The following is a 25,318-nucleotide window of genomic DNA, read 5'->3' on the forward strand; positions in this document are numbered from 1 at the left end:
GGACATTCACTTGAGCCTCCTATAAATAGACACAAACTAAAACTGTGGTTGTTGGGTTAGGAGGTGTATGCTTAGAATGTGCAACTTTGTAAATAAATATAAAAGTGTGTAAAGACTAGCTCCAGTTCCATTGTTCAACTGGCTTTCTGGAAATGTAAATGTTGTTACTATGGTTGCACTGAAGAACAGCCCAATATCTAGCTTCAGTGAGTTGAGGGATTAAATGTTGAAACCTCTGGAAATTAAAAAAAAAAGAGCAACTGCAGAGTCAAATGAATCAGATTGACAATGATGTACGTTGAGACAGTCCAAAAAGGTACCAGTTTGCAACTGATGTGGTTAGAAAGGCCACCACTATAAAAAGCTCAAGGAATACCACTGGATGTAATTTAGACAGCCTGCTACATTAGAAAGCCTGTAATAAATTACTTGCAACCTATGGCCAATGTTGATATGCATTACACCTAACAGCACAGGTGTAGTAGTCACTACAGAATCACATGACAAACAAAAATGGCAACGTCTTAATGACTGAACACATCTGCCAAACATGTTTTTTTCATATGTTAGCCCACTGTGTTTTTCTTTGTTTTCTGGCTATTTTTGTTCTGAGGGGCACCCTCAGTCCCTTTGGCATCAGTGGTTAAAGACTGGTGACATTCAGATAAGATCTCTTGAATTGCTTGCGGTCTGTTGGTGTTATGTGATCCCAAAATATGGGTGAAAATCCTTGCAAACCCATCTAGGAAAACAGAATTTATCTTACGCTGTAACTGCAAAGCAATGGTTCTGGTAAGAAGCTTATATTCAGGGGTGTTTGAGTTTTATATTATTTTTTGAGTTGGTTTTTTGGTTTGAAGCGGTTCTGAAATTATTATTAGTTTTCAAGATTGGAAAGCATGCAGCTACTGCCACACATCTGTACAGTGGAAAATGTTTTGAATTTATGATTCCTGTTTTTGTACATGCCTGGAGACTGTAACAAAAAATGGAGGTGGTAAAAAGAGCCCAAAGATACAGAGCAGAGCACGAGCTCTGGATCTGCAATGAATGGCAGTCCGTCACAAGAGAATGGTAGCACTGTGAGCAACGAAGAGGATGCAGTGTCTCTTGATCATCTGTTCAGCACAAGGGAGGGACAAATCCTCTTAGAGAGGGTGTGATTCGGATATAGGCCTCGAGGCCTATTTGTAGATTATACCATAATAGGGGGTACAGTTAATTCTTTAGAAGAAAATTGCAAAGGATTATTGATGAGATTGGGAATGGGTTAAAAAGGGGCAGATAGAATTCAATGCGAGTAACTGGAGGTGATCCATTTTTGTAAAAAAAAAACAGTAGTATTAATACTCAGAATGGAAGCAGGCTTTGTGCTGCAGAAAAGCATAGGGATTTGGGGGTACAGGATTACAGCATATTAAAAGGCAGCAGTGCAAGTTGATGAGGCTGTAAAATAAAAAAAATGCCAATGGAATTCTAGGTATTACCAAAAGTGGTATAGAATATAAAAACCAAAAAGTAATTATAAATTCTGTTATAACTTCAATAAGGCCTTCGAGTATTATGTGCTGTACTGAGCTCCACACTATAGAAAAGATAGAGACTTTTGAGATGGCACAATGCATATTCACCAGGGTACTGCTTGGCACGCAGAAATGTAAATTCAAAGTGGCACTTCTTTCATTACAACAATGTAGAGTATGCGACAATACGATAGAAGTGTTTAAAATTATGAAAGGATGGGTAGAAAGAAATAGACTATCTCCAGTTGCTGAGAGTCTAGAATAAGGCATCATAGATAAAAGATTAAACATAAGAGATTTAGAACAGAGAGCAAGAGAAACTACATAGAGCACTGTTAAAATTGTGGAATTCATTTCCAGGGTTAGTGATTGAGACAGAAACTATCAACATTCAAGATTAGGTTGGATAGTTGAATGAAAGAAACAGGGAGTAAGGGTTTTGTGAAGAGAGCTGGTAATGTGACCTGGACTATTTGCTTGTATGGAGAGTAAATAACGATGTGGACTGGTTGGGCTAAGTCGTCTCTTTGCATGTAGTGATTTCTATATAAATCTATGTATTTGTTAAGCATGTACGAATGGACATTTCTTAAATATCTTGATAATATACTTTCATTTAACTATTTTAAAACTAGAATAGCTACAAAATCTGAACTAAAGGAACCCCAGACTTTAGCCTCTAGAGCAGCATTTAAATTAAAAGGGAGCAATTAGAATCTTCCTAAAATACACTGGCAGAATTTTGTTCTGCCCTTGGAGACAGGCATGGTGGTGGAGGGGCAAAAACAAAATGACAGGAGGCACCGTTCCTGACGTTGCCTAGGCCCCTTGCCATTTTGCCCGGAGTAGGGAACGCCATGGATGGCCTTCCTGCCCCAGGCCAATTGAGGCCCTTAAGTGGCCAATTAATGGCCACTTAAGGGCCTCTTTCTGCCTCCACCTCAATTTTTATTGAAGGTGGAGAGGCCCGCCGCTGCATGGAGATGTCACCAGGTAAAACCTGGAGGCCTCCTAGCAGGACTGGGGGTGGGTCTCTCCTTTGGGGGCAATCCAGAGTCCCTGGAGAGCGCTCCCCCCTTCCCCCCCACCGCCAATGGCCGCATCCCCCCCCACCCTCCCTAATCATGCCCCCACTCCATTGCCAGGGCCTGCCTGAATGGCCCTGCTTAACTGTCCTGGGGTCTCCTTCATTCTTCAGTACTGCAGGGTCTCCTGCAGGGCTACCGGTGGCTCTGCCAGTACTGTAGAGCTGCTGCCGTACCAGTTAGCCAGCAGCTCTAAAGGCAGGACGTCATTTAAAGGGACAGCGTCCCTGATGGCTGGCAATCAACTGGCTGCCCACCATGAGATAGCAATGGGGGTCTGACGGAGGACCGAGGCAGGGCCTCCCCATCTTCTGGCCTGCTGCTGAGACCCCTACAAGAATAAAATCCAGCCCATTGTTTTTAATTAGAACAGAAATTGAAATAATTGTGGAAAATTTAAATCCAAACATCTGAAATTCCTACTCCCTCAATTCCTCACACTTCCAATCCCTTCACATTCTGAAAATCTTTTTTTTCTTCTCTTCCCTGTGTACACTACAACCATAGGTTTTGCTGCAGTGTTTACTGAAAGTCGTATGACCTCTCTCTCCATGTATGCACACAACTTTAATTAGTCTCAGGAGTAATTATTGATACAAAAATGGTCTGAAATAGCTATAAGAATATTTTGATTTAGATTCAAAAGACATTAAAATAAGACTACATGTTCTGTGAAATACAGCAATTACACTTTAACTCAATGCTGGGCATAATTGACCACTGGCTAATTAAGCCGAAGTGTTTACATGTTCAAAGGATCACATTAGTTCTGTTAATTAATTAACTTTCATGTATGAAATGCATGCATGCCAACATAGAAAACCAGCAAAAGGTGACATACAGCTTCAAAATTGCTGACAACCCAATAACAACCCTGAAATCTGAAAATAAATAGATGGGTTTTGTAAAATAAAGGCAGAATATACGATTTTAAAATAGCAGCTGAATTACGTTTATGTGTATTGGTCTATTTGTATCTTGTCTTCTAACCCTGTTTCACTTGAAGTCTACACTTGATCTTGATTCTAACTCTAACCATTGTAGGTGATTGAGTACCATACAAACAATCAAGGAACTATTGACAGTTATTATGACACTATTCTTGAAAACATGAAAAATGTCATAATTTTTCAGGATTACAAAGTTCAGCATTCACAGATAACAATGGAAGCAATTGGCCCCAAACTGTGGTGCCTTAGAAGATGAAGTTCCTCATCATCTTCATGTGGAAACAAGTCTTTTAAATTAATCTCCGGGTAAAAATTTCATGCTATTAAATTATATTAAAGTCATCAGTACAATTCATATCCAATTTGAAATAATTCCCAGATGATTACAACTTGGCAGCAGCATTCATGTTGTTATGTTATTCAGATGGATCCAGAACCCCTATGAACCATTCAAGTGCTCTCCAGTTACATGCTATTGATTGTGTTGAGCAGTAGCTTTTAGCTTTTCTGTCCATCATTTTCAGAACTAATTGGACCGTACAAAATTACCACTGTCTGTTGAAAGAAATAGCTTAATTAGTATAAGAGCGGCTAGTACTTAGTCAATAGTACCAGGTCAAACAGTAATCCTTCAGAGTCTGTTTAGCTCAAAGGACCATGCAGCCTAAAAGAAGGAGTTATAGTTATTTCATGTTGTTTCCTTATTCCATATGTGAAAGGCAAAAAGACAGCAATATATTTTCAGTCATATTTCTTTTATCCAGACACACACACACAAAAACACACACAGAAAATAAAAATGATTAACTGCTTTATTCCCTTCTCTCGACATATTGTATTATCTACATAAGAGCTCAGCAGAGATTCTTCAATCATATTGTCACAGTACTGAAACATCAAAGGGCTTGATTTTCAATTTGTGGGCGGGAAACTGTTGCCCAGATAATTTCTAGGCCCCTACCCTGTGCCGCATTTGCATCACTCATATGATGCAATCATCAAATGTAAATGCCCTAATTAGGCTGGAGACGAGCTCGATGACCAGTTAGTGTTACAGGAGGCGGATGCCGGCTGCCGTGCATGAGCTGCAAAGGCAGATGGCAGCCATGACGGGGCCCGCCACTGCCTTGCAGAATAGAGGAGGCCGTACAGCAGAGGGCCCACTTACAAAAGTGTCCAAGTGGCCAACTGAAGAATACTCCGACTGATCTGGAGCAAGATCCTCCAGGATCCAAATGTTTGCAACATAGAAAAAACCTTTAATTTCTGCCCGCAGTGAATCTGATACTGTGCACTAGCATGCAACAGACTGGTCGGATTCGGTGATTTACAAATTGAAAATTGCCTTCTCACCCTCCCAGACCCATTAACAAGCCTCTCAAGGAGTTTATTAATTTTAGGCAAGTGGCTTCCACACTTACCCCCCACCCACTCACTTTGAAAATCTGAGTGCGTCGCGAGGCATCGGGACACTGACATGCCATCCTGGAATGCTATTTTCAAAGCATGCCTGCTCCTGTTCTGGCCTCCACAGGCAATTGAAAATGCCAGTCCAAGAAGTCCTTGCTGCACACACAAAGTTGAAACGATGGTGTGGTATGATTGCCTTTAAGATCTCAGAATGCTAATGAGCTAAGTACCAGGATGTAGCCAGAGGACTACAAGCCATGGTCACTCTGCAACTGTAACACCCAGATGAGGGTTTTGTAAATAGTTTGCTCTGTACTGTATATACTAGTTCAGCTATTAATAAACCTGTTACAGATCTTCAGCATAATTGGACTCCACACATCTTATTTATTTACGTTGTGTCAGACAACATAAAGAACACATTACATGGTGGCAGCTGTGGTGAAAAGACAAAGTCGAAGTTGAAGATCAAGCGAAAAACAGCTGTGAAAAAGATCTTTCCTATAGCCAAATGAGAGAAAGTTCAATAGAAATACTGACCCAAACAGTGGAAAGAAAAAATAACTTACCTCCAGCTGTAGAAGACAGAGCTCACAATGACAGGCGACAAGTAAATTCCTGTGTTCGGGTGAGTCATTGTGCCAATGGTCAAGGAATCCCATTTTAAAAAATGCTTTGAAGTCCTTAAAAAGTTGATTTTTCTCAAAGGCTTCATTAAAAATTGAAGAAGACCTTACTCCTTTCTCAGGCTGATCAAGGTTGATGCTATTACAGGAGGTGTCAGATAGAAAAAAACAAGGGAAAACCCTGAACACTGCAGAGGCACCATTCTCGCAGCCCAAGTTTAAAAAACCAATTAAACCACTCAAGCATGAAGAAGAATTTCCATTCATGCAGCCACAGTTTAAAAAATTAAACTACATAAGCATGAAGAACATAAACTCTAGCAAACAAAAAGCAATTATATGCCTATTAAACAGCTATGTAAACAGACAAGTTAAGTTCTGCAAGCAAGATAAACAGAGAACACTGTCAAACATCTGCTCCACTCCATCAAAGCAGCCAGTCCAAAACAACAGAGAATTTCTTAAAGGGGAAACTGTGAAGAGTAAATAGAACAAGTTTTAAAAATAGTTTCAAACCCACAAACAGAAAAGTCATAACAAGTACAGCACTGTAGACAAGCTCACAGCTGTTTGAGTAAAATATGCAGCAGAAAGATGGATACCAAATTTCCTAGCATTAACTGGAAGGACATTGATATCCTATCTGAGTTCAAACTTTTCAAACAAAGAATGCATTTATGCTTCACAGACCAAGTGATTGTAGAACCAGAGAAGCAGGCTGTAAAAATACTGATAGCAGTTGGAAATGAGGGGTTACACAGAATCAATATCTCTGGCTTAGCTGAAGAGTACCAGAAAGATCCCACAAAGATATGAAAGGTGATAGAAGTTCAGCTCCGATTAAGAGTGAATTTCAGAATTCACCGCCTGGAATTGATGTCCTACAGGCAATAGCCACAGGAATCAATAGATCAGTTCATCAGTAGATGCCATATTAAAGGGAACTGAATGCGATTTTTCAGAAACTGAGATGTCAGAGTGACTAATGGAGCTGGTGATGGCCTCAACACCCATTGAAGTGTTTCAGAAAGACCTCTTGGGGAAAAAAGAAAGGTCACAGCATTGATACGCTGCTAGACGATGGCAGGAGATATGAAGCCATTGTAGCTGGACAACAGCATCTGCAAGCACTCGGTGAAACCAACAATATCGGCACAGTAACCAGGTTAAAAAGAGCAAGCAAGCTGTGTGGTTGTTCCCACTCACCGCAAAGTTGTCCTGCATTTCAAGACTTTTGCAAGGTGTGCAGCGCAAAAGGACACAGGGCCTGCCAACGCAAGAAATCTGGCTCCAAAGACGCAGCCAGAAGTCACAGCAGGACACAGACAAACAGATGACAGGTGCTGCAACTGAGCAACGATGGCAAGGAGAACTCCAGAGACCTGCGTAAATGCAAGCCAATACATGAAGCCCACAGAAAAACAAACCTGAGACAAGACTCAGAGCGAAGCAATTCTCAGCCAGAAGATCATCACATGCCCAAGGAAAGTTGACAAACACACACTCAAGGTTAGGAATGACACTGGAGCTAGTGCAGATATCCTACCAGTTCGAATCCTGAAGGATATGTACTGGAGACATTGGAAATCAATAATACAACTGACAACTTCAAAGTTATTTGCAGACAAGGGTCACCCATCCCATGCAGTGACACACTAACAATGCAATATAGCTATGGCAAGTCAACATGGAAACCACAAATATTTTAGCTGGTAGACATGAGCGGACCAGCAGTGAGAGGACTACCAGTGTGCAAGGACCTCAACTTTATGACTATCCACGAAGTTACCAAGGTACCAATTACAGCAGAAGAGTCACAGTCCTTCCAGGACCTCAGTGGTTCTAGTTTGGAGAGCATCAGCCCCTTCTCAGAGATACCACATGAAAAGGATCAAGATCCAAACTCAGATGGTGAAAGTTCTTGGTCAACAGGCAGTGTTTCCTTACGCTCTCACGACTCAGAAGAGGGGACTGACGTCGTCACTATTGAGAAGCAAAGGCTGGCAGTGGGGAGCATTGCCAAGGGGAAATCTCTAAAGAGTGAAACCTGCTCGCAGATTCTGGCCAGCATCGAACAGTGCAGTCTGGAAACCCAGCAACAGCACAACTCTGCCGTGCCTTCAATTCTGCTCTCTAGAGAGCCGCCAGCACCACAGTGAGCCAAAACAGACAGGTACCTCCATCAGGTCAAGTACTCTTCCCCTAACAATTCCTTGACCTTGAGCCCAGGCCTTCAGACACGGAGGATGATAAGAGATAAAGGACCCGCAATGTCCTGAAGAGGCAGAGCAGGAATGAGTTGAAGGATTGTCTGTTGGCTCTTCAAGATGAGGTGCCGGAACTTTTCAAGAACGGCAAGGCCTCAAAAGTTGGCATCTTGAGAAAAGCAACAGAGTATCTTAGCAGACTGAAGGCAGAGCAACAGAAACTGAATGCAGAAAGGGAAAAACTTCAGAAAAAACAGCAACAGCTGAGATGCAAATTTCGCAAGAGTTGTCAAACCCCTGAAATAATATATGGACTTTTAATTTTCACTGCGGCACAGTGGCGCAGTGGTTAGCACCGCAGCCTCACAGCTCCAGCGACCTGGGTTCAATTCTGGGTACTGCCTGTGTGGAGTTTGCAAGTTCTCCCTGTGTCTGCGTGGGTTTCCTCCGGGTGCTCCGGTTTCCTCCCACAAGCCAAAAACTTGCAGGTTGATAGGTAAATTGGCCATTAGTAATTGCCCCTAGTATAGGTATGTTGTAAGGAAATATAGGGACAGGTGGGGATGTGGTAGAAATATGGAATTAGTGTCGGATTAGTATAAATGGGTGGTTGATGGTCGGCACAGACTCGGTGGGCCGAAGGGCCTGTTTCAGTGTTGTATCTCTAAACTAAACTAAAATATCCTTATACTTGTAAATTTTATAATCTATATTTCATGTGACTAATTTTGATGTTATCTAATTTTATGTGTTTTTACTTGTAGCCTACGAGACTTAACTTTGGAAAGAAAGGATATGTTGTATGATCGCCTTTCAAAGTGATATCCCTTTAAGATCTTAGTATGCTAATAAGCTAAGTACCAGAATGTAGTCAGATGACAACAAGCCACTGTCACTCTGCAACTGTAACACCCAGACAAAGGTTCTATTAATAGTTAGCTCTGTACTGTACATACTAGTTTAGCTGTTAATAAACCTGATAGAGATCTTCAGCATAATTGGACTCCATGCATCTCATTTATGTTGCATCAGACAACATAAAGAACACATTACAGATGGCAGGTCAGATGTAGGTTGCTCCCAAGAACTTCAGAATTTAGTAGGAAAAGACTTGTACTTATGGAGCAACTTGCATGACCTCTGAACATTTACATCAAAAAGAGCCAAAAGTGACACAATATTCAAGCTTAGTAGCAAAAAGAAATTATTGCACCGGCTCCATGGTTCTCCAGGATAGCAGGTGCACTCCTTTCATGTCTTTAGTCAAAAAGAATCACACCTATTGTTACATACACAATAGGCTGCATGTTGTCACTTGTGCGTTACTGCATGCTTTCTTAACAGAATTTCAGTAATTAGATATAAAGAATAGTTAGAATAGAAGATCCATAACAGAGAGAAGCTTGAATTTTGTATTAGAAGCAAAATAAGTATGTCAATTTGAAATACTCAAAACATCAAAAACTAGTATTTATATAGGACCTTTAATGTAGTAAAACATCCCAAGGTGCTTTGCAAAAACTTATGAAACAAAATTTGACACCAAGCCACATAAAGAGATATTAGGGCAAATGACCAAAAGCCTGGTCAAAGAGGTAAGATTTAAATATGGTTGTAGAGGAAAGAGAGATCTCGGCAGGCCCCGAAAATCCTGCCCGCTGTCGGGAACAGAGGCAGATGGGGCCCAATAATTCTAGAACCGGCCAGCGTGCCTATTTTATGGCCCCATTCCTGGTGTTGGCCATTTTGGCTGAGGCGGGCTTGGGGCTGGCAGGGCTGCATGCCACCATGAGGCGGGCAGACTATTAGGCTCATTAAGTGCCTTGTTAAAGGTAAGTTAAGGAGGCTGACTGAGACTTTGCAGTCAGCCTCCAGTTTCCCAAACTGAAGTGGGGGGCAGATTAACTGTCTGAAGACAGGCACCCAGTGGCAGGCTGGGGTGCAGCACTCCAGGCAGGCCTACAGGCCCTCCCTGCCTGCTTGAGTGGGGGTGCAACAGCCACGCTGTACAGGCCCCCCAGCCCACAGTGGTGGCCTGGCTGTTTTCTGTTTTTTTAAATTAAGTCTTGAAAAAAAGTGGCTGAGAGTGTATTTCCATGTTGAAGGACCCTCTTAGTGACTTACCCTTTACTGCAGCCAGGTGCTCCTCTGGAGCTGGATGACCTCTTACTGGCCCTCCAGTTTTCAGTCTCCATGCACCCTGGTCAAAATTCCAACAAGTGACTGTTTCCCCTCAGGGGCAGGTTCAGAACCCAGAAACAGTCCCAGCTCCTGTATTCCATTCCCAAAGCAAAAATTCAAACCAGAGTGTTGGAGAGGTTTAGGAAGGGAGCTCTAGAGCTTATAGGCTTGGCAACTGTAGGCCTGACTACCAATGGTCGAGCAATTAAAATTGGGATGCTCAAGAAGCCAGCATTGGACAGCAGATATCTTGGAGGGTTGTAATCTTGGAGAAAATTAGAGATGGGGATAGGCGTGGCCATGGAGGGATTTGAAAATAAGGATGACTTCAAGTGTATAAAGGGTAGAATGTGGGAGGCCGGTCAGGAGTGCGTTGGAATAATCAAGTCTGCAGAAAATAAAGGCATGGCTGAGGGCTTTAGCAGCAGTTGAGCCAAGGCAGAGCTGGTGCAGGCAAGGTTACGGAGGTGGAAATAGGTCATTTCAGTGATGGTGTGAATGTGTGATCGGACGCTCATCTCAGGGTCAAATATGACACCAAACTGTCTAGTTCAACCCCAGACAGTTGCCAGGGAGTGGGATGCAGTTGATGGTTAGGGAATGGAGTTTGCAGCAAAGACTGAAGGCAATGGCTTTAGTCTTCTTAATATTTAAATGGATGAAATTTCTGCTCATCCAGTACTGGATATCAGACAAGCAGTTTGACAATTTAGAGACAGTGGAGGGGTTGAGAGAGGTGGTGGTGCGGTAGAACTGGGTTTTGTCAGCATACATATGGAAACTGACACCATGCTTTAGGATGATGTCACCGTGAACAGCATGTAGTTGGGAAATAGGAGGGGGCCAAGGATAGATCCTTGACGGACACCAGAGGTAACGGTGCAGGAGTGGGAAAAGAAGCCATTGCAGGTGATTCTCTGACTATGGTTAAGAATGGAACCAGGCAAGAGACACTGGAGGAGGATAGTGTGGTCAACTGTGCCAAAGGCTGCAGACTGGTTGCGAAGGAGGAGGAGGGATAGTTATCATGGTCACAATTGCATAGGATGTCATTTGTGACTTTGATAAGAGCCGTTTTGGCTCTATGGCAAAGGTGGAAAATGGATTGGAGAGATTCAAACACGGAGATCCAGGAAAGATGGGCACGGATTTGGGAAATGACAGCACATTCAAGGACTTGCGAGGAAAGGGAGGTTGGAGATGGGGTGATAGTTTGTAAGGACAGAGGAATCAAGTGCCTTTTTGTTTTTGAGGGCGGGGGTGGGATGACGGCAGATTTAATGAAGAGCAAGACACAGTGGGCGGCACAGTGGCGCAGTGGTTAGCACCGCAGCCTCACAGCTCCAGCGACCCAGGTTCAATTCTGGGTACTGCCTGTGTGGAGTTTGCAAGTTCTCCCTGTGTCTGCGTGGGTTTCCTCCGGGCGCTCCGGTTTCCTCCCACATGCCAAAGACTTGCAGGTTGGTAGGTAAATTGGCCATTACAAATTGCCCCTAGTATAGGTAGGTGGTAGGGAAATATAGGGACAGGTGGGGATGTGATAGGAATATGGAATTAGTGTAGGATTAGTATAAATGGGTGGTTGACGGTCGGCACAGACTCGGTGGGCCGAAGGGCCTGTTTCAGTGCTGTATCTCTAAACTAAACTAAATACCGGTAGAGCGAGAACTGTTTATGAGCTAACATTGGTGCCAGGAATGGAAGTTGGCTGGTCAGCAGTTTAGTTGAATTAGAGTCGAGGGAGCAGGAGGTCAATCTCATGAACAAAATGAGCTCATGGAGAGGGCATGAGGGGGGAATAGGAAAGAAGCTAGGAAAAGATGTGAGTTCAGGGCTAGGGTAGGAAGAAACCTTACAGGATGTTTGGCCCGGTAGGGTAGGGGAAGGGAAGGAAGCAGTAGAGGCAGCTGATCTCAATCTTAGTGACAAAGAAGTCCATGAGTTCCTTGCACTTGTTTTTGGAGGTGGGGGTGGAGAGACAGGGGAGAGGGGTTTAAGGTGGTTTGCAGTAGAGAAAAGAAGCCAGCAGTTATCTTTGTATTCCAGGATGATCCTGGAGTAGTGAGCAGTTTTGGCAGACGAAAGCGGACCCCATAGTTCTTAATGTGGTGCAGCCAGATCTAGCAGGGAATGGGTAAATGAAGTGTCTGCAATATCTGTTCAAGTTGGCACCCCTTGGACTTGAGAATGAAGAAGAGGGCCACACCAGAGGAATGGTAAGAGAGAATAATGGTTTTAATGGGAACTAGGGCAAAGGTAAGATGAGGGTGTGGTTGAGCAGATTGGTAGCTGCAGAAATGCTGTGGTAAATTGAGGGCCAAAGGCTGGACAGCTGGGACTTTGGAAGTACAGTTATATGTGAATTGGGAAAGAATTCTTTCAAGGGCTGGATACACAAGGGAAGTAGGGCTGGGAAGTGTAAAGGGAATGTGGCTGAAGGTTTCCTCTGGACATTAGGTGTTAAAAAAAAACATAAACCTGTTCTTTATAAACAGAAGTATAGCTTTGCTGCACCAACAGCACAAAGGAAACCTTTGTGTATCTGAGTGTCAGTATAAAAAAATGCTAGAAATTACAGGTTAGAGCTATAATTTAAAGGCTTGATCAACAGATTCATTAGTATACTCAATTTGAAATTTCATATGTCCTAGTTTTAGTGCATGTGTTTCATGGCTAATTTTCTTCCTTTACAAAAAGAACACTGATAGATTACATTAAATCATTTTAAAATGGCAACGTAATCTTTAACTAATCACAGTAAAAGTCTCGATCACATTTACATGGAATCAATTGTGATATTTATATTTACTTAGTGCTTCAGCTATCAATATTTAGCTTAAAGAAACAGAAGAGCTTTGAGGAAGTCTGAAGAGCAATCACATGAATACAAAATAATTAAAAAAAACTGTAAGCCTGTCAATAGTTTCAAATCAGTATGCCCATCTCTAAAAGATAAACAGATTTTAAAAAAATACACAGCACAAGGACCACTTATTAGTATGTCCTACTTTATCAAAGGTAGAATGAACTTTCAAAGCTCACTTCTAAGATGACTTATTTTATGTTTTCAGGACATACTGAACCATAAGCTGTTGGAATTTCTGTCACTTTAATATTCCTGCCCCCAGGAAGTGAGCTGAGACACAAACAACAGGAGATCGGAAGTCTCAACCAATTACACTTATCCAAGTGGAATGGGCCCACAGGAAATTCAACCCTCATATGTATTAGAATACAGTATGAACAGGATCATCTACTGCCAGAAAAATATTACCATATCTGTTACACGTGGGTAAATTTTCCAATTGGTCATGCCCAATTAAAGTCCCTAAAGTGAGAGTAACTCACTGGTAAAAACAGAAGGACCATTATACCAGATTTCACCCACTTAATATTCCATCCAATTTTACAATCAGGTTTTGTACAGGCTCCAGCAGTACCCAACAGTGTTCGATTAATTATATTATAATTAACCCCCAATTACATGATTTAGATGTCCACACAAAATTTTCAGGCATTTATGCTTCACCTAGGCAATGCTTTATATCAGGCGATAAAGATAATTTGTTGTTTGCCAGCATCTGCTTTGTGGGTGGGCTGTGTTTCTCTATATGGAGGGGTTAGGAAAACTCAAACCTGTTTAGTATGCAGATTGCTTCAAAGGAAAATGAGGTATCCTTGTTTACACTGATTCTTGCAGGAAGCCCCCAAAATAGTTTAATTGTTAAAGCAGGTGAATATGTTGCTCAGCACCTTATGAATGCTAAGTTCACCTTGGTGCCAGAAGTGAGATTGATTACTGGCTATCATTTGCTTGCTGTTCGGTTGTAAACAACACGCCATAATGTGTAATGGTTATTCCATCAGGAAGAGGATTCTTACCTATTTTGGTAGTGTTGCCTTACTTTAGAGATTTGAAAATGGAATCAAGAAACCAAGCAGGCAGCCTGTTTGTTGCTGAACTCTGTTTTGAGCAATTGTGAAGGTATCTTTTAATCTTCCTTTTGTCCGCTGCATAGAAAAGGTCTTCCTCACATTCCCCTTGCATCTTTTGCCCTAAACATTCAATCTGTGTCCCCTAGTCCTTGTAACATTTGTTAATGGGAATAATTTTTCCTTGTCCAACTTATCTGAGCCTGTCATAATCTTGCACACTTCTATTAAATCTCGCTAAAGGAGAGCAAACCCAGCTTTTCAACTAACCTTGTAACTAAAATCCTCCATCCCTGGAACATTCTGGTAAATCTCCTCTGCACCCTCTCCAGGTCCTTCACATCCTTCCTGAAATGTGGTGACCAGAACTGAATGCAATACTCCAGTCAGGGACTAACCAGAGCTTTATAAAGGTTCAGCATAAATTCTCTGCTTTTGCACTCAGTGCTGCTATTTATGAAGCCCAAGATCTCATATGTTTTACTAACCACTCTCTCAATATGCCCTGCCACCTACCCCCAGGTCCCTCTGTTCCTGCACACTCTTTAGAACTGTGCCATTGAGTAAATATTGCCTCTCCCTATTCCTTCTGCCAAAATGCGTCATCTCACACTTAGTAGCATTAAATTCAATCAGTTATCTGTCTGCCCACTACACTAGCCTATCTATGTCCTGTTGCAGGGGGGTTCATATCCTCCCTGTTTGCCACTTGTCCAGGTTTGGTGTCATCAAATTTTGAGATTCTAGTTTGTATTCCAAGATCCAAGTCATTTATATATAGCAAAAAAAAGCAGTGGTCCCAGCACGGACCCTTGGGGAACACCACGGTCTACCACCCTCCAGTCTGAAAAGCAACCATTTACTAAGACAGTTATATGGGCTGCATGTTAACAAGGGATGCCATGAAGTGCCTTTGTCACATAAAAGCCTTTCATCAGGATGCGCGTTCCAAGTTACAAAGTTAGTGCAGAGAAATATTGAGAATTACTGACTTTTATGGTTTTGAAACTGTTATAAAGTACTGTTCAGAGATCAAGTATTCTTTCACCGCATTCAATCTCCCGATTGGTCCATTTTGCATCTGTGTTTTATCTTTCTCCGAGTAAATGTCAAGTAGCATTTTTAACTTGAATTAAATGGTTTGCTACTGTATTATCTTCCACTGACTTTAGAGAGATGTATAACAGTTTTGTTAAGGGAAAACCAAAGGATGGTTTGCATGAGAATTAAGAAAACAAAATGCATGCTGGTGCAGTGGGAACAGAAGAAAAAAAACTTTGTGGCTGAAAATATCCAATTTTTGTAATTTAATTATTTAGCAATATATATATATATATATATATATAACTAATATATATTGTGGCTATGAGAATCGAGTACTGTAATGTAGTAATTATGTTACTGAACTAATAATGCAGAGGCCTGGACGAATAATCCAGAGAACATGAGCTCAAATCCCATCATGGCAGTTTTGGAAATTAGAATTCAGTTTTACAAGTTTTAGAAATAATAAGTTGGAATTAGTAAATGTGACCATGAAACTGTCAGATTGTTTTAAAAGTTCTACTGGTTCACTGATGTCCTGTAGAGAAGGAAATCTGCTGTTCTTACCCAGTCTGACCTTTATTTAACTCAATTCCCACACCAAACATGGTTGACTCTTAACTGCCCTCTGAAGGGGGCGAGCACACCACTCAGTTGTATCAGAGCAGTTAGGGATGGGCACCCACATCGCGAAAGTGGGTATAAAAAAATAATTTTGAGGCATTCCATTGACAATAATATTTACTGTATAACAGTTGCAAATAGGCAAACGGGTAGATTAGAATGAAATGTCAGGCAGTATGCAAGATGGAATTTATAAAGTAACAGCAGCAGGGTAATGGGGTTAATGTAGGATTAGTATAAATGGGTGGTTGATGGTCGGCACAGACTCGGTGGGCTGAAGGGCCTGTTTCAGTGCTGTATCTTTAAATAAAATTTTTAAAAATACTGTATGTTGCCCCACGTGAAGTTCTGAGCCTTAATAATTATGGTTCATTTTTGGATTAGAATAAAACCTAAAACAAGTTCAACGCAAGATAAATTGCTAAAGTTAATCATGTTTAAATAGGGCAAAGTTTTTGTTTCATTTTTTGGTATAATTTTCACCCATATTTTGAAACATTTTCCCATTTTATATGCCCTTCCTGGCACTTCATAATATTCCTGAGAGAAGCCATACAGGTAGTTAGGCAGGTAACTGTTCCCAAGCTCTGAGGTTTTCCCTTTCTAATACCACTACAAAGAGACATTCCTCTTAAGTACCATCAGTTAGGAATTTTACAAGAAAAATCAGCATTTCGTTCTTGCATAAATATAAAATGTCACATATAACATGTGATTGAAGAAACAGATCTTCAGGAAATGTGAACTATGTTTTACTTGCCTTTGGTAGGAAGAATGAGGAGAGGTAGCTGCAAAGATAGTAGATGCATTGGTTTTAATTTTCAAGAATTCCATAGATTCTAGAACTGTTCCCAAGGATTAGGAGGTAGCAAACATAACCCCAGTTAAGGAAGGGGGAAGAGAGAACATGGGGAACTATAGGCCAGTTAGCCTAACATAGTAACCAAATGCTGGAATATATTAATATGGATATGGTAACAAGGCACTTTGCTTCATCAAATTGCGATTAAGCAGAGTCAGCACGAATTTATGAAGGGAAATCGTGCTTGACAAATCTGTTAATAGTTTTTTGAAGAGGTAACTAGTAGGATGGATAAGGAGGAACCAATGAATAAAGTGTATTTAGATTTTCAAAAAGCATTTGATAAGGTGCCGCTCAACGGTTATTACACAAAATTAGGATTCATGGGATCAAGGGTAATACATTTGCATGAATTGAGGACTGGTTAATGGACAGAAAACAGGGAGCAGAAATAAACGGGACATGTTCAGGTTAGCAGGTTGTAACTCATGGGCTACCACAAAGATCGATACTTGGGCCTCAGCTATTTACAATCTATATTAATGGCTTAAATGAGGGGACTGAGTGCAATGCATTCAAGTTTGTTGACGATACAAAGTTAGGTTGAAAAATAAGCAATCAGGATGATGCAAAGAGGCTGCACAGTGGTGCAGTGGTTAGCACCGCAGCCTCACAGCTCCAGGGACCCGGGTTCGATTCTGGGTACTGCCTGTGCGGAGTTTGCAAGTTCTCCCTGTGTCTGCGTGGGTTTCCTCCGGGTGCTCCGGTTTCCTCCCACATGCCAAAGACTTGCAGGTTGATAGGTTAATTGGCCATTATAAATTGCCCCTAGTATAGGTAGGTGGTAGGGAAATATATAGGGACAGGTGGGGATGTGATAGGAATATGGGATTAGTGTAGGATTAGTATAAATGGGTGGTTGACGGTCGGCACAGACTCGGTGGGCCGAAGGACCTGTTTCAGTGCTGTATCTCTAAACTAAACTAAACATAAACAGATTGGGTGAGTGGGCAAGAACATGGCAGATGGAATACAGTGTGGCGAACTGTAAAGTTATCCACTTTGGGAAAAATAAAAAAGCAAAATAATGTTTTGAATGGTGAGACACTGGGAAATATTTACATTCAGGAGGGACCTGGGTGTCCTTGTACTTGAATCAAAGTTTTAGGTACAGTGAGCAATTAGGAAGGCAAATGTTATGTTAACTTTTGTTAGAAAGGGATTGAAGTACAAAAATAAAGCAGCATTACTACAATTTACAGGGCATTGGTGGGGCCACAACTGGATTGCTGTGTGCAGTTTTGATCTCCTTACCTAGAGAAGGAAATACTTGCCCGAAAGAGTGCAACAAAGATTCACTAGACTGGTTCCTGGGATGAGGGGATTGTGCTCTGAGGAGAGATTGAGTAGACTAGGCTTATATGCCATGGAATTTAGAAGAATGAGAGGTGATCTAATTGAAACAAATACATTTCTTAAGGGGCTTGACAGGGTAGACACAGAGGTTGTTTCTGCTGGCTGGGGAATGTAGAAGACACAGTTAGTCTCAGAATAAGGGGTCAGCCATTTTGGACTGAGATGAGGAGAAATTTCTTGTCTCAAAGGGCTGTGAATCTTTGGAATTCTCTATCCCAGAGAGCAGTGGATGCTTAGACATTGAGAATATTCAAGACAGAGGTAGTTAGATTTTTTGGGAATTAAGGGATAAAGGGATAGTGCAGAAAGGTAGCATTGAGGTAGATGATCAGTCATGATCTTGTTGAATGGTGGAGCAGACTCAAAGGGCCAAATGGCCTATCCAGCTCCTATTTCTTATGTTCTTATTAGTAACATTGCAAGCTAAATGGTACAATTTAAAGGGCTGCAAGAACAAAGACACCTTGGAGTGTTTGTGCACAAGTCTTTGAGAGTGGCAGGAGAGGTTACCAAAGCAGTTAATGAAGCATATGGGATCCTGGATTTTATAGCTACTATCATATATTATAAAAGCCAGGAAGTTATGCTCAATATATAAAACACTAGTTCACCCTGCAATAAAAGCAAAATACTGCAGATGCTGGAAATCTGAAATAAAAACAAGAAATGCTGGAACCACTCAGCAGGTCTGGCAGCATCTGTGGAAAGAGAAGCAGAATTAACGTTTCGGGTCAGTGACCCTTCTTCGGAACATGCTCTGAAATTATTGAACTCAATGTTCAGTCCGGCAGGCTGTAATGTGCCTAATCGGTAGATGAGATGCTGTTCCTCGAGCTTGCGTTGATGTTCACTGGAACACTGCAGCAATCCCAGGACAGAGATGTGAGCATGAGAGCAGGGGGGAGTGTTGAAATGGCAAGCAAGCGGAAGCTCAGGGTCCTGCTTGCGGACTGAGCGGAGGTGTTCCGCAAAGCGGTCACCCAATCTGCGCTTGGTCTCCCCAATGTAGAGGAGACCACATTGTGAGCAGCGAATACGGTATACGACATTGAAAGAAGTACAAGTAAATCGCTGCTTCACCTGAAAGGAGTGTTTGGGGCCTGGGATAGTGAGGAGAGAGGAGGTAAATGGGCAGGTATTACACCTCCTGCGATTGCAGGGGAAGGTGCTTTGGGACGGGGTGAGGTGGTGGGGGTAATGGAGGAGTGGACCAGGGTGTCGTGGAGGGAACGATCCCTTTGGAATGCTGACAGGGGAAGGGAGGGGAAGATGAGTTTGGTAGTGGCATCATGCTGGAGGTGGCGGAAATGGCGGAGGATGATCCTTTGGATATGGAGGCTGATGGGGTGGAAAGTGAGGACAAGGGGAACCCTGTCACGGTTCTGGGAGGGAGGGGAGGGTTGAGGGCAGAGGTGCGGGAAATGGGCCGGACATGGTTGAAAGCCCTGTCAACAGTGGGGGGGAATCCTCAGTTGAGGAAAAAGGAGGTCATATCAGAAGCACCGTCATGGAAGGTAGCATCATCAGAGCAGATGCGTCGAAGATGGAGAAACTGGGAGAATGGAATGGAGTCCTTACAGGAGGTAAGGTGTGAAGAAGTGTAGTCGAGGTAGTTGTGGGAGTCGGTGGGCTTATAATGGATATTAGTAGACAACCTATCCCCAGAGATGGAGTCAGACAAGTCAAAGAAGGGTCACTGACCCGAAACATTAACTCTTACCACAGATGCTGTCAGACCTGCTGAGTGGTTCCAGCATTTCTTGTTTTTAGTTCACCCTGCAGTTGGACTATTGTGTCCAATTCTGGGTACCACATTTTAGGAAAGACGTGGAGGCTTTGGAAAGAATACAGAAGAGATTTACTGGAAAGGTTTCATAGATGAGGGATTACAGTTACATGGATAGACTGGAGAAGCTGGGGTTGTTCTGCTTACAGTAGGAAAAGCTAACAGAAGATTTGACAGAAACATTTAAAATCATGAAGGGTTTAGATGGAATAAAACAAAGAAAAACTGTTTCCAATGACTGAAAGGTTGATAACCAGACAGCATAAATTTAAGGGATTTGATTTTAAGGAGCCCTGGACGTCTGGATCCATGGCCGAGGGGAGGTGGCCTGAAGATGGCCTTGGACGAGGTCCACCACGGACCTCGATGCCAGCGGGCTCTGGCCTGATCCTCCCAGCGGTGGGGGGCACCTTGGTGGCCCCCCACTGCCACTCGGCGACGGGACCACAATCAGCATATGCAAATGAATGAAATTATTGCATTTACATGTACTTACCTTTAGTCTTCAAGGCCCGCTGCGATCTCTAGCCAGGCAGACTGCACTCACGTGCCTTCAGTTCCCCGTCCAGGGAAACGAGGCACAAAACTGGTGGGGAGGTGGGAGGAGATGAGTTTAACAGTGCAGGTGGTGGGTGGGGGGGGATGGGATCAGATTATCATCATGGGGATGGTGGGAAGGGTTGTACTTTGAACTTTGTGCAGTTTGGAGTGTTTTGGGCGGGGTGGGGAGGAAGAAGGGAAAATAGTTAATTTAATTGGGGGGTGGTAGAGGGGCAAAATAAATGTATTTATGCAATTTAATTGAATATTTCTTTAAATATTACAATAAGTCAGTAGGGCTGACTGCCCTTTACAGATGGCTTCAGCCTCTGAGCACAGGCAGCTGGCATAATTGTTGGGGACGGACAGTCCACCCCCTCCACGTGTTCGCGGGGGGGGGGGGGGGGGGGCGGGGGGGAGGGGGTGCAGCGGTGTGGGAGGCGGCCTGCCCCGGCTATTTAAATGAGCCGTCACACTTGAGATCACGGCAGCTCTTTGCCGCCGAGATCGGCAGCGAGTTTATAAAATCCAGCCCAAGGCGACTGGCACAAAAAACAGAGTCAACATGAGGAAAAACCTTTTAACGCAATGAGTAGTTAGGATTTGGAATGCAGTGCCTGATAGGTTAGTTGAACCAGATTTGGTAGTAGCTTTCAAAAGGGAATTGGATAAATAATTGAAGGAGTAAAAATGGCAGGAATATGGGGAAAGAGTGGTGGGAGTGTGACTAACTGGATTGCTCTTCGAAAGAGCCTGGGCAGATTCACTGGACTGAATGGCCTCCTTCTGCGCTGATATTCGTGCCACACAAATGTCAGGCAATGACCATCTCCAACAAGAGAATATAACCATCGCCCTTGACATTCAATGGCATAACCATCGCTGAATCCCCCACCATCAATATCCTGGGGGGCACCATTGATCAGAAACTTAGTTGGATCAGACAAATAAATACTGTGGCTATAAGAGCAGGTCAGAGACTGGGAATTCTGTGATAACTCACCTCCTTACTTCCCAAAGCCTGTCCACCATCTAAAAGGCACAAGTATTATGAACGCATTTCCATTTTTAAAAATATTTTGTGAGGACACGAAGGTTTTAGTTTAGATAGGCATCAAGATCGGTGCAGGCTTGGAGGGCCGAATGGCCTGTTCCTGTGCTGTACTGTTCTTTGTTTGTTCTTTGACTCATGTTTTAAAATTGTGGAAATGGATTCCTTTGGAGGACTGAAGAACTTACATAGATGCTGGATTTTTAACAAAAAACAAAGGTCAGCTGAAGGACTTTGGGACTTGGTTTAGAAATGCACCTACTGGAAGTCACATGTCTTCAACTAAGTAAATAGCAAGAGCCTTGGTGACTAGGGGGAGTTGTTTACGGAGAAGTGACATGTCAAGATTTATGGTACTCAACAGTCGAGTCTATTGGGGATCAGCCTGCTAAGAGAGGACACCAGTTCATCCTTTCTCCACCCCTGAGAAACCTTGGGAAACCCCTGATGCCGCATTTCTCCTGGAAAGCCTGCAAGACTAATCCTTGATGTCGCCTGAAGAGAATTACCCCAAAAAGATCCCAGTGACAGCCATCTATTGGTATTTGGGATGCCAGGAAAGGGAGAACTGATATAATTCCATATTTTAATCCTACACCCACAGGACTGCAGCAGTTCAAGGTGGCTCACTACCACTTTCTGAAGGGCAATTAGGGATGGGCAATAAATGCTGGCCTTGCCAGTGGCACTCACATCCCAAGAATGAATAAAACTATACTATGGTTTCCTGCACTGTTCTTTTCACATGTTTGGAGCACACATTACAGAATTGTGCACCCCAACACATGATATTTATCCTAATCAAGTTAAAGGGTGGAAAATCGTGGGATGGAATGCACAATTTTGTGATATGCAGTCCTGGCATATATCAAGAAGTGGTGCAGGGGAGTCTTTATCCCCAGGTTCTATACTTACAGTTATGACACTCTCCTTTATCTTTCTGACACCACTTTGATTCCACTAAAGACTTGATTTTTGGTACTATGCCTTAAATCCATTCCATCTATTCTCTTTCACGCTGAATGCTCAGTTTCATTTATCTCATCTGTAAACCACTATGAAGGTATATTTCTAATGTTAAGGGTGCTCTCTGTAAATGCAAGCTGTTATAAGCTCTTTCCTACCTGTGTATTAGCTGCTTGCGATTAACACAAAGAGCTGTTTGGTAGTCATGGGTTACACAGACTTTGTGTTGACTGCATTTGACTTTCAAACATGGGTCTTTTGTTGGATCCAGGGCTAAGAAAAGAAAAAGAAATAACAATTAAAATGACATAAAATCATTCAGCCTGTTCAAGTTTACAATATGCTTTCAAAGACCATCAGTGTTGTTGCAGTACTGCTTAAATTCAGTTAAAGCAGTAATATTCCCTCAGGGATGCTCGTGGTATATTTGTTAAAAGGGACTGTCTAAAATAATCTGCAAATTAAATTGGCAATTACATTTCAAGCAGCTACCTAAACATGAATGTTGATGGGTTGAGTAGACTACACCATCCATTCCTGCCTACCTGCTTACAAATTCATTCTTCCAGTCAGTGTGTGGGATAGACAAAAACAGACTCCTTTTCATATGTTACTCTAGCTCAGGGGGTTGGCAACCTTTTTATTTAAGGAGCCTTTTTAAAAAAATTGCTGAGAATAAAAACTATTGGGAACTGCATAATTTTCATATATAATAAATAAAATACATGTATTGAACTTATGTATCAATAAAAAAGAAATTAAAATAGATCTAACTCTGAATTAGCGCACGGTAATTTTTTTGTGCCTTTTATTTTTTCTCATCTCCAGTATATGCATTTTCAGGTTTTAAGTGTCAGTTTGTATGAATTATGTATAAACGTGTTCAAAAAAATGTAAAGATGGTTAACCATATTCGTTTCATTAAAAAAAAAACAGCACGTTTCCACTTTGAGTAAAAAAGGTAATAAAAAAATTTGTGCATAAAACTGAAAGAATGTATTTTGTCTTTGTTTTTATAACAGATTGTGTTAAATGGAATTCTTTTGCTATAATTTTGTCAGTAAGGTCATCTTTAAAACAAACTAACTTAAGATGCGTAAAATTAGGACAGTTTTTTTGGCTACTGATTCTCGTGATTAAAAAGCTTCTTACAGCACATTCAGAATAATTTATCGTCTCAGCTATATTAGAAATAATAATGGTCACAACCATTAAACCTGCTCCTTGAACAAAAACATTATCTATACCACTCAAACAGGTTTATTTAGAGCACGATGATGTTTTTCATTAAAATAGTCATCTAAAACTGTGAAGTGCAGGCCTTTTACCCCACAATAAAAACACAGCTCTTACTTTTTTTGACTTTTTTTTTTCAAGGCCTTTTTCATGATAATGTGACCCACTGGAAAAGGTTGGGAGTGCAAATGAGATGTTAAAGAGCCACATGCGGTTCCAGAGCCATGGGTTGAAGACCCCTGCTCTAGATGAATTAAAGAAAGAGGGGCAAGTTTAGTTATAAGTATACATTTCACATTTTTAAGAATATATATTCTCTCTCTAATGCTATATTGTCCTGGATGTTCATTTAACCAAGAAAAGTCAGCACCCACTGGAATACTGTTGTGTATTTGTTATTCAACGTAAAAGGAGCTTTAATTTTGTAGATGGCATTGCTCCAACTGGCCTGGGAGTTGGACCTGATCTTGACATTGCATGCTCAATATGGATTCCTGACCATGAATAAATCTTGCATGGATGAGCACAAAAATTCATTAAAATATTTAAAGATAAAAATTTTACTCGATATGTGCAGTCACTTTCCTATACTCCATTACTATTTGAGATTAAATTTGATCCATATTACGTTTACCTATTACTTCCAAAACATAGCACAGCCACGTCAATTTATGGATTCTGAATCAGAAGAAGAGCAAACATCTCTGGGGTCAGTTTTATATTCCTGCTAACTTGCAAGTGCAGCAGCCTTTCCCATACTATTTACTGTAGTTGGTTTGCTCTACATATAACCCATTGTTTTAGAAGGGAAGAAAATTACATACTGATTGCGAGGGTAGCCTGCTTGCACCCCTTGTTCCAGTATCAATACACAATGTGACCTTTTTGTGATACTTCGTTCAACACTTTCTTAAAATCCACAGTAGACTACGTCCATTGCTTTCCCTTCATCAACCTTCTCTGTTACTTCATCAAAAAAAGCAATTAGATTAGTCAAGCATGATCTGCCTTTTACAAATCCCTGCTGGCTCTCATCAACTAACTCAAATCTCTTCAAGTCCCTTGTTTTTTTTTCCTTGATTATTTTTTCTAAAACCTTGCCCACTACTGATGTTAAACTGACTGGCCTGTAGTTACGAGGAATGTCCTCACACTCTTTGAATAAGGGTGTCACATTTGTCATTCTCCAATCCTCTGGCACCTCCCCTGTATCTGGGGACGATTGGAAGATTATGGCAAGCCCTTCCGCTCTCTCCACTCTCACTTCGTTCAGTTAACTGCCGAGCTTATTTTAATTCATAAACCAAGGCGAAAGGCCAAGGTCTGTAGTTAAAAACAGTAAAAAAAAAGTAAATTAGGGAGTAATTATTCGATGATGCTAACTTTCAGTTTTAAAAGATTGTAGGAGAAAGGAAACACTGAGGAGAAAAAAGACCACAAAATTGTGGAACAGCTTAATTCTTCACTAAGAAGGTTGGAGTCCTCATAACCCATTAAGGAAGTAGAAAGGACGAATAATGTGCAAGACAGGGTAATTGCAGTTTATGAGAAATGCAAGAGCAGTCTTCGGAGAAGCACTGACTAAAGCGGTATCAATAAACCAGAAAGAGAGACAAAAAGGTGAAAGCATGGGAGAGTGAGAAAGAAAGTGACTAGCATTTCCTGTTATTCTGCCAAGGAGTGTAAGAGAAATATTAGAACAGCTTTACCATACAATGGAGTAATATTCAAATCTTGGATGAAACTGGACTTTAATGAGAGGCAAGAGTTGTTGAGGATAGGAGAATGTTTGACATGAAAGAACTGTTGGGTTAAACAGTCTGTTTCTGTGCTATAAATTCTATGTAAGCTTCTTGGATGCAGGTTCAACAATGGAAGAAATGTGGGAATTCCATCTGAAGTCAGGAGGAGATAGTGGGATCAAAAGTATTGATACCT

General features: G+C 41.7%; 1 protein-coding gene across 3 annotated transcripts in view; it reads right to left on the bottom strand.

Annotated features, from left to right (window-relative positions):
- Nucleotides 1-25,318, bottom strand: part of spock1 (SPARC (osteonectin), cwcv and kazal like domains proteoglycan 1) — a 770,011-nt gene that overhangs the window by 166,380 nt on the left and 578,313 nt on the right. For all 3 annotated transcript variants that reach the window (XM_068043616.1, XM_068043617.1, XM_068043615.1), the window contains exon 5: nucleotides 22,303-22,417. In XM_068043616.1, the coding sequence (XP_067899717.1) occupies nucleotides 22,303-22,417 (115 nt within the window). The remainder of the gene's footprint in view (nucleotides 1-22,302; nucleotides 22,418-25,318) is intronic.

This window comes from Heterodontus francisci, chromosome 12 (assembly GCF_036365525.1).
Source record: "Heterodontus francisci isolate sHetFra1 chromosome 12, sHetFra1.hap1, whole genome shotgun sequence".
NCBI classification, from domain to species: domain Eukaryota; kingdom Metazoa; phylum Chordata; class Chondrichthyes; order Heterodontiformes; family Heterodontidae; genus Heterodontus; species Heterodontus francisci.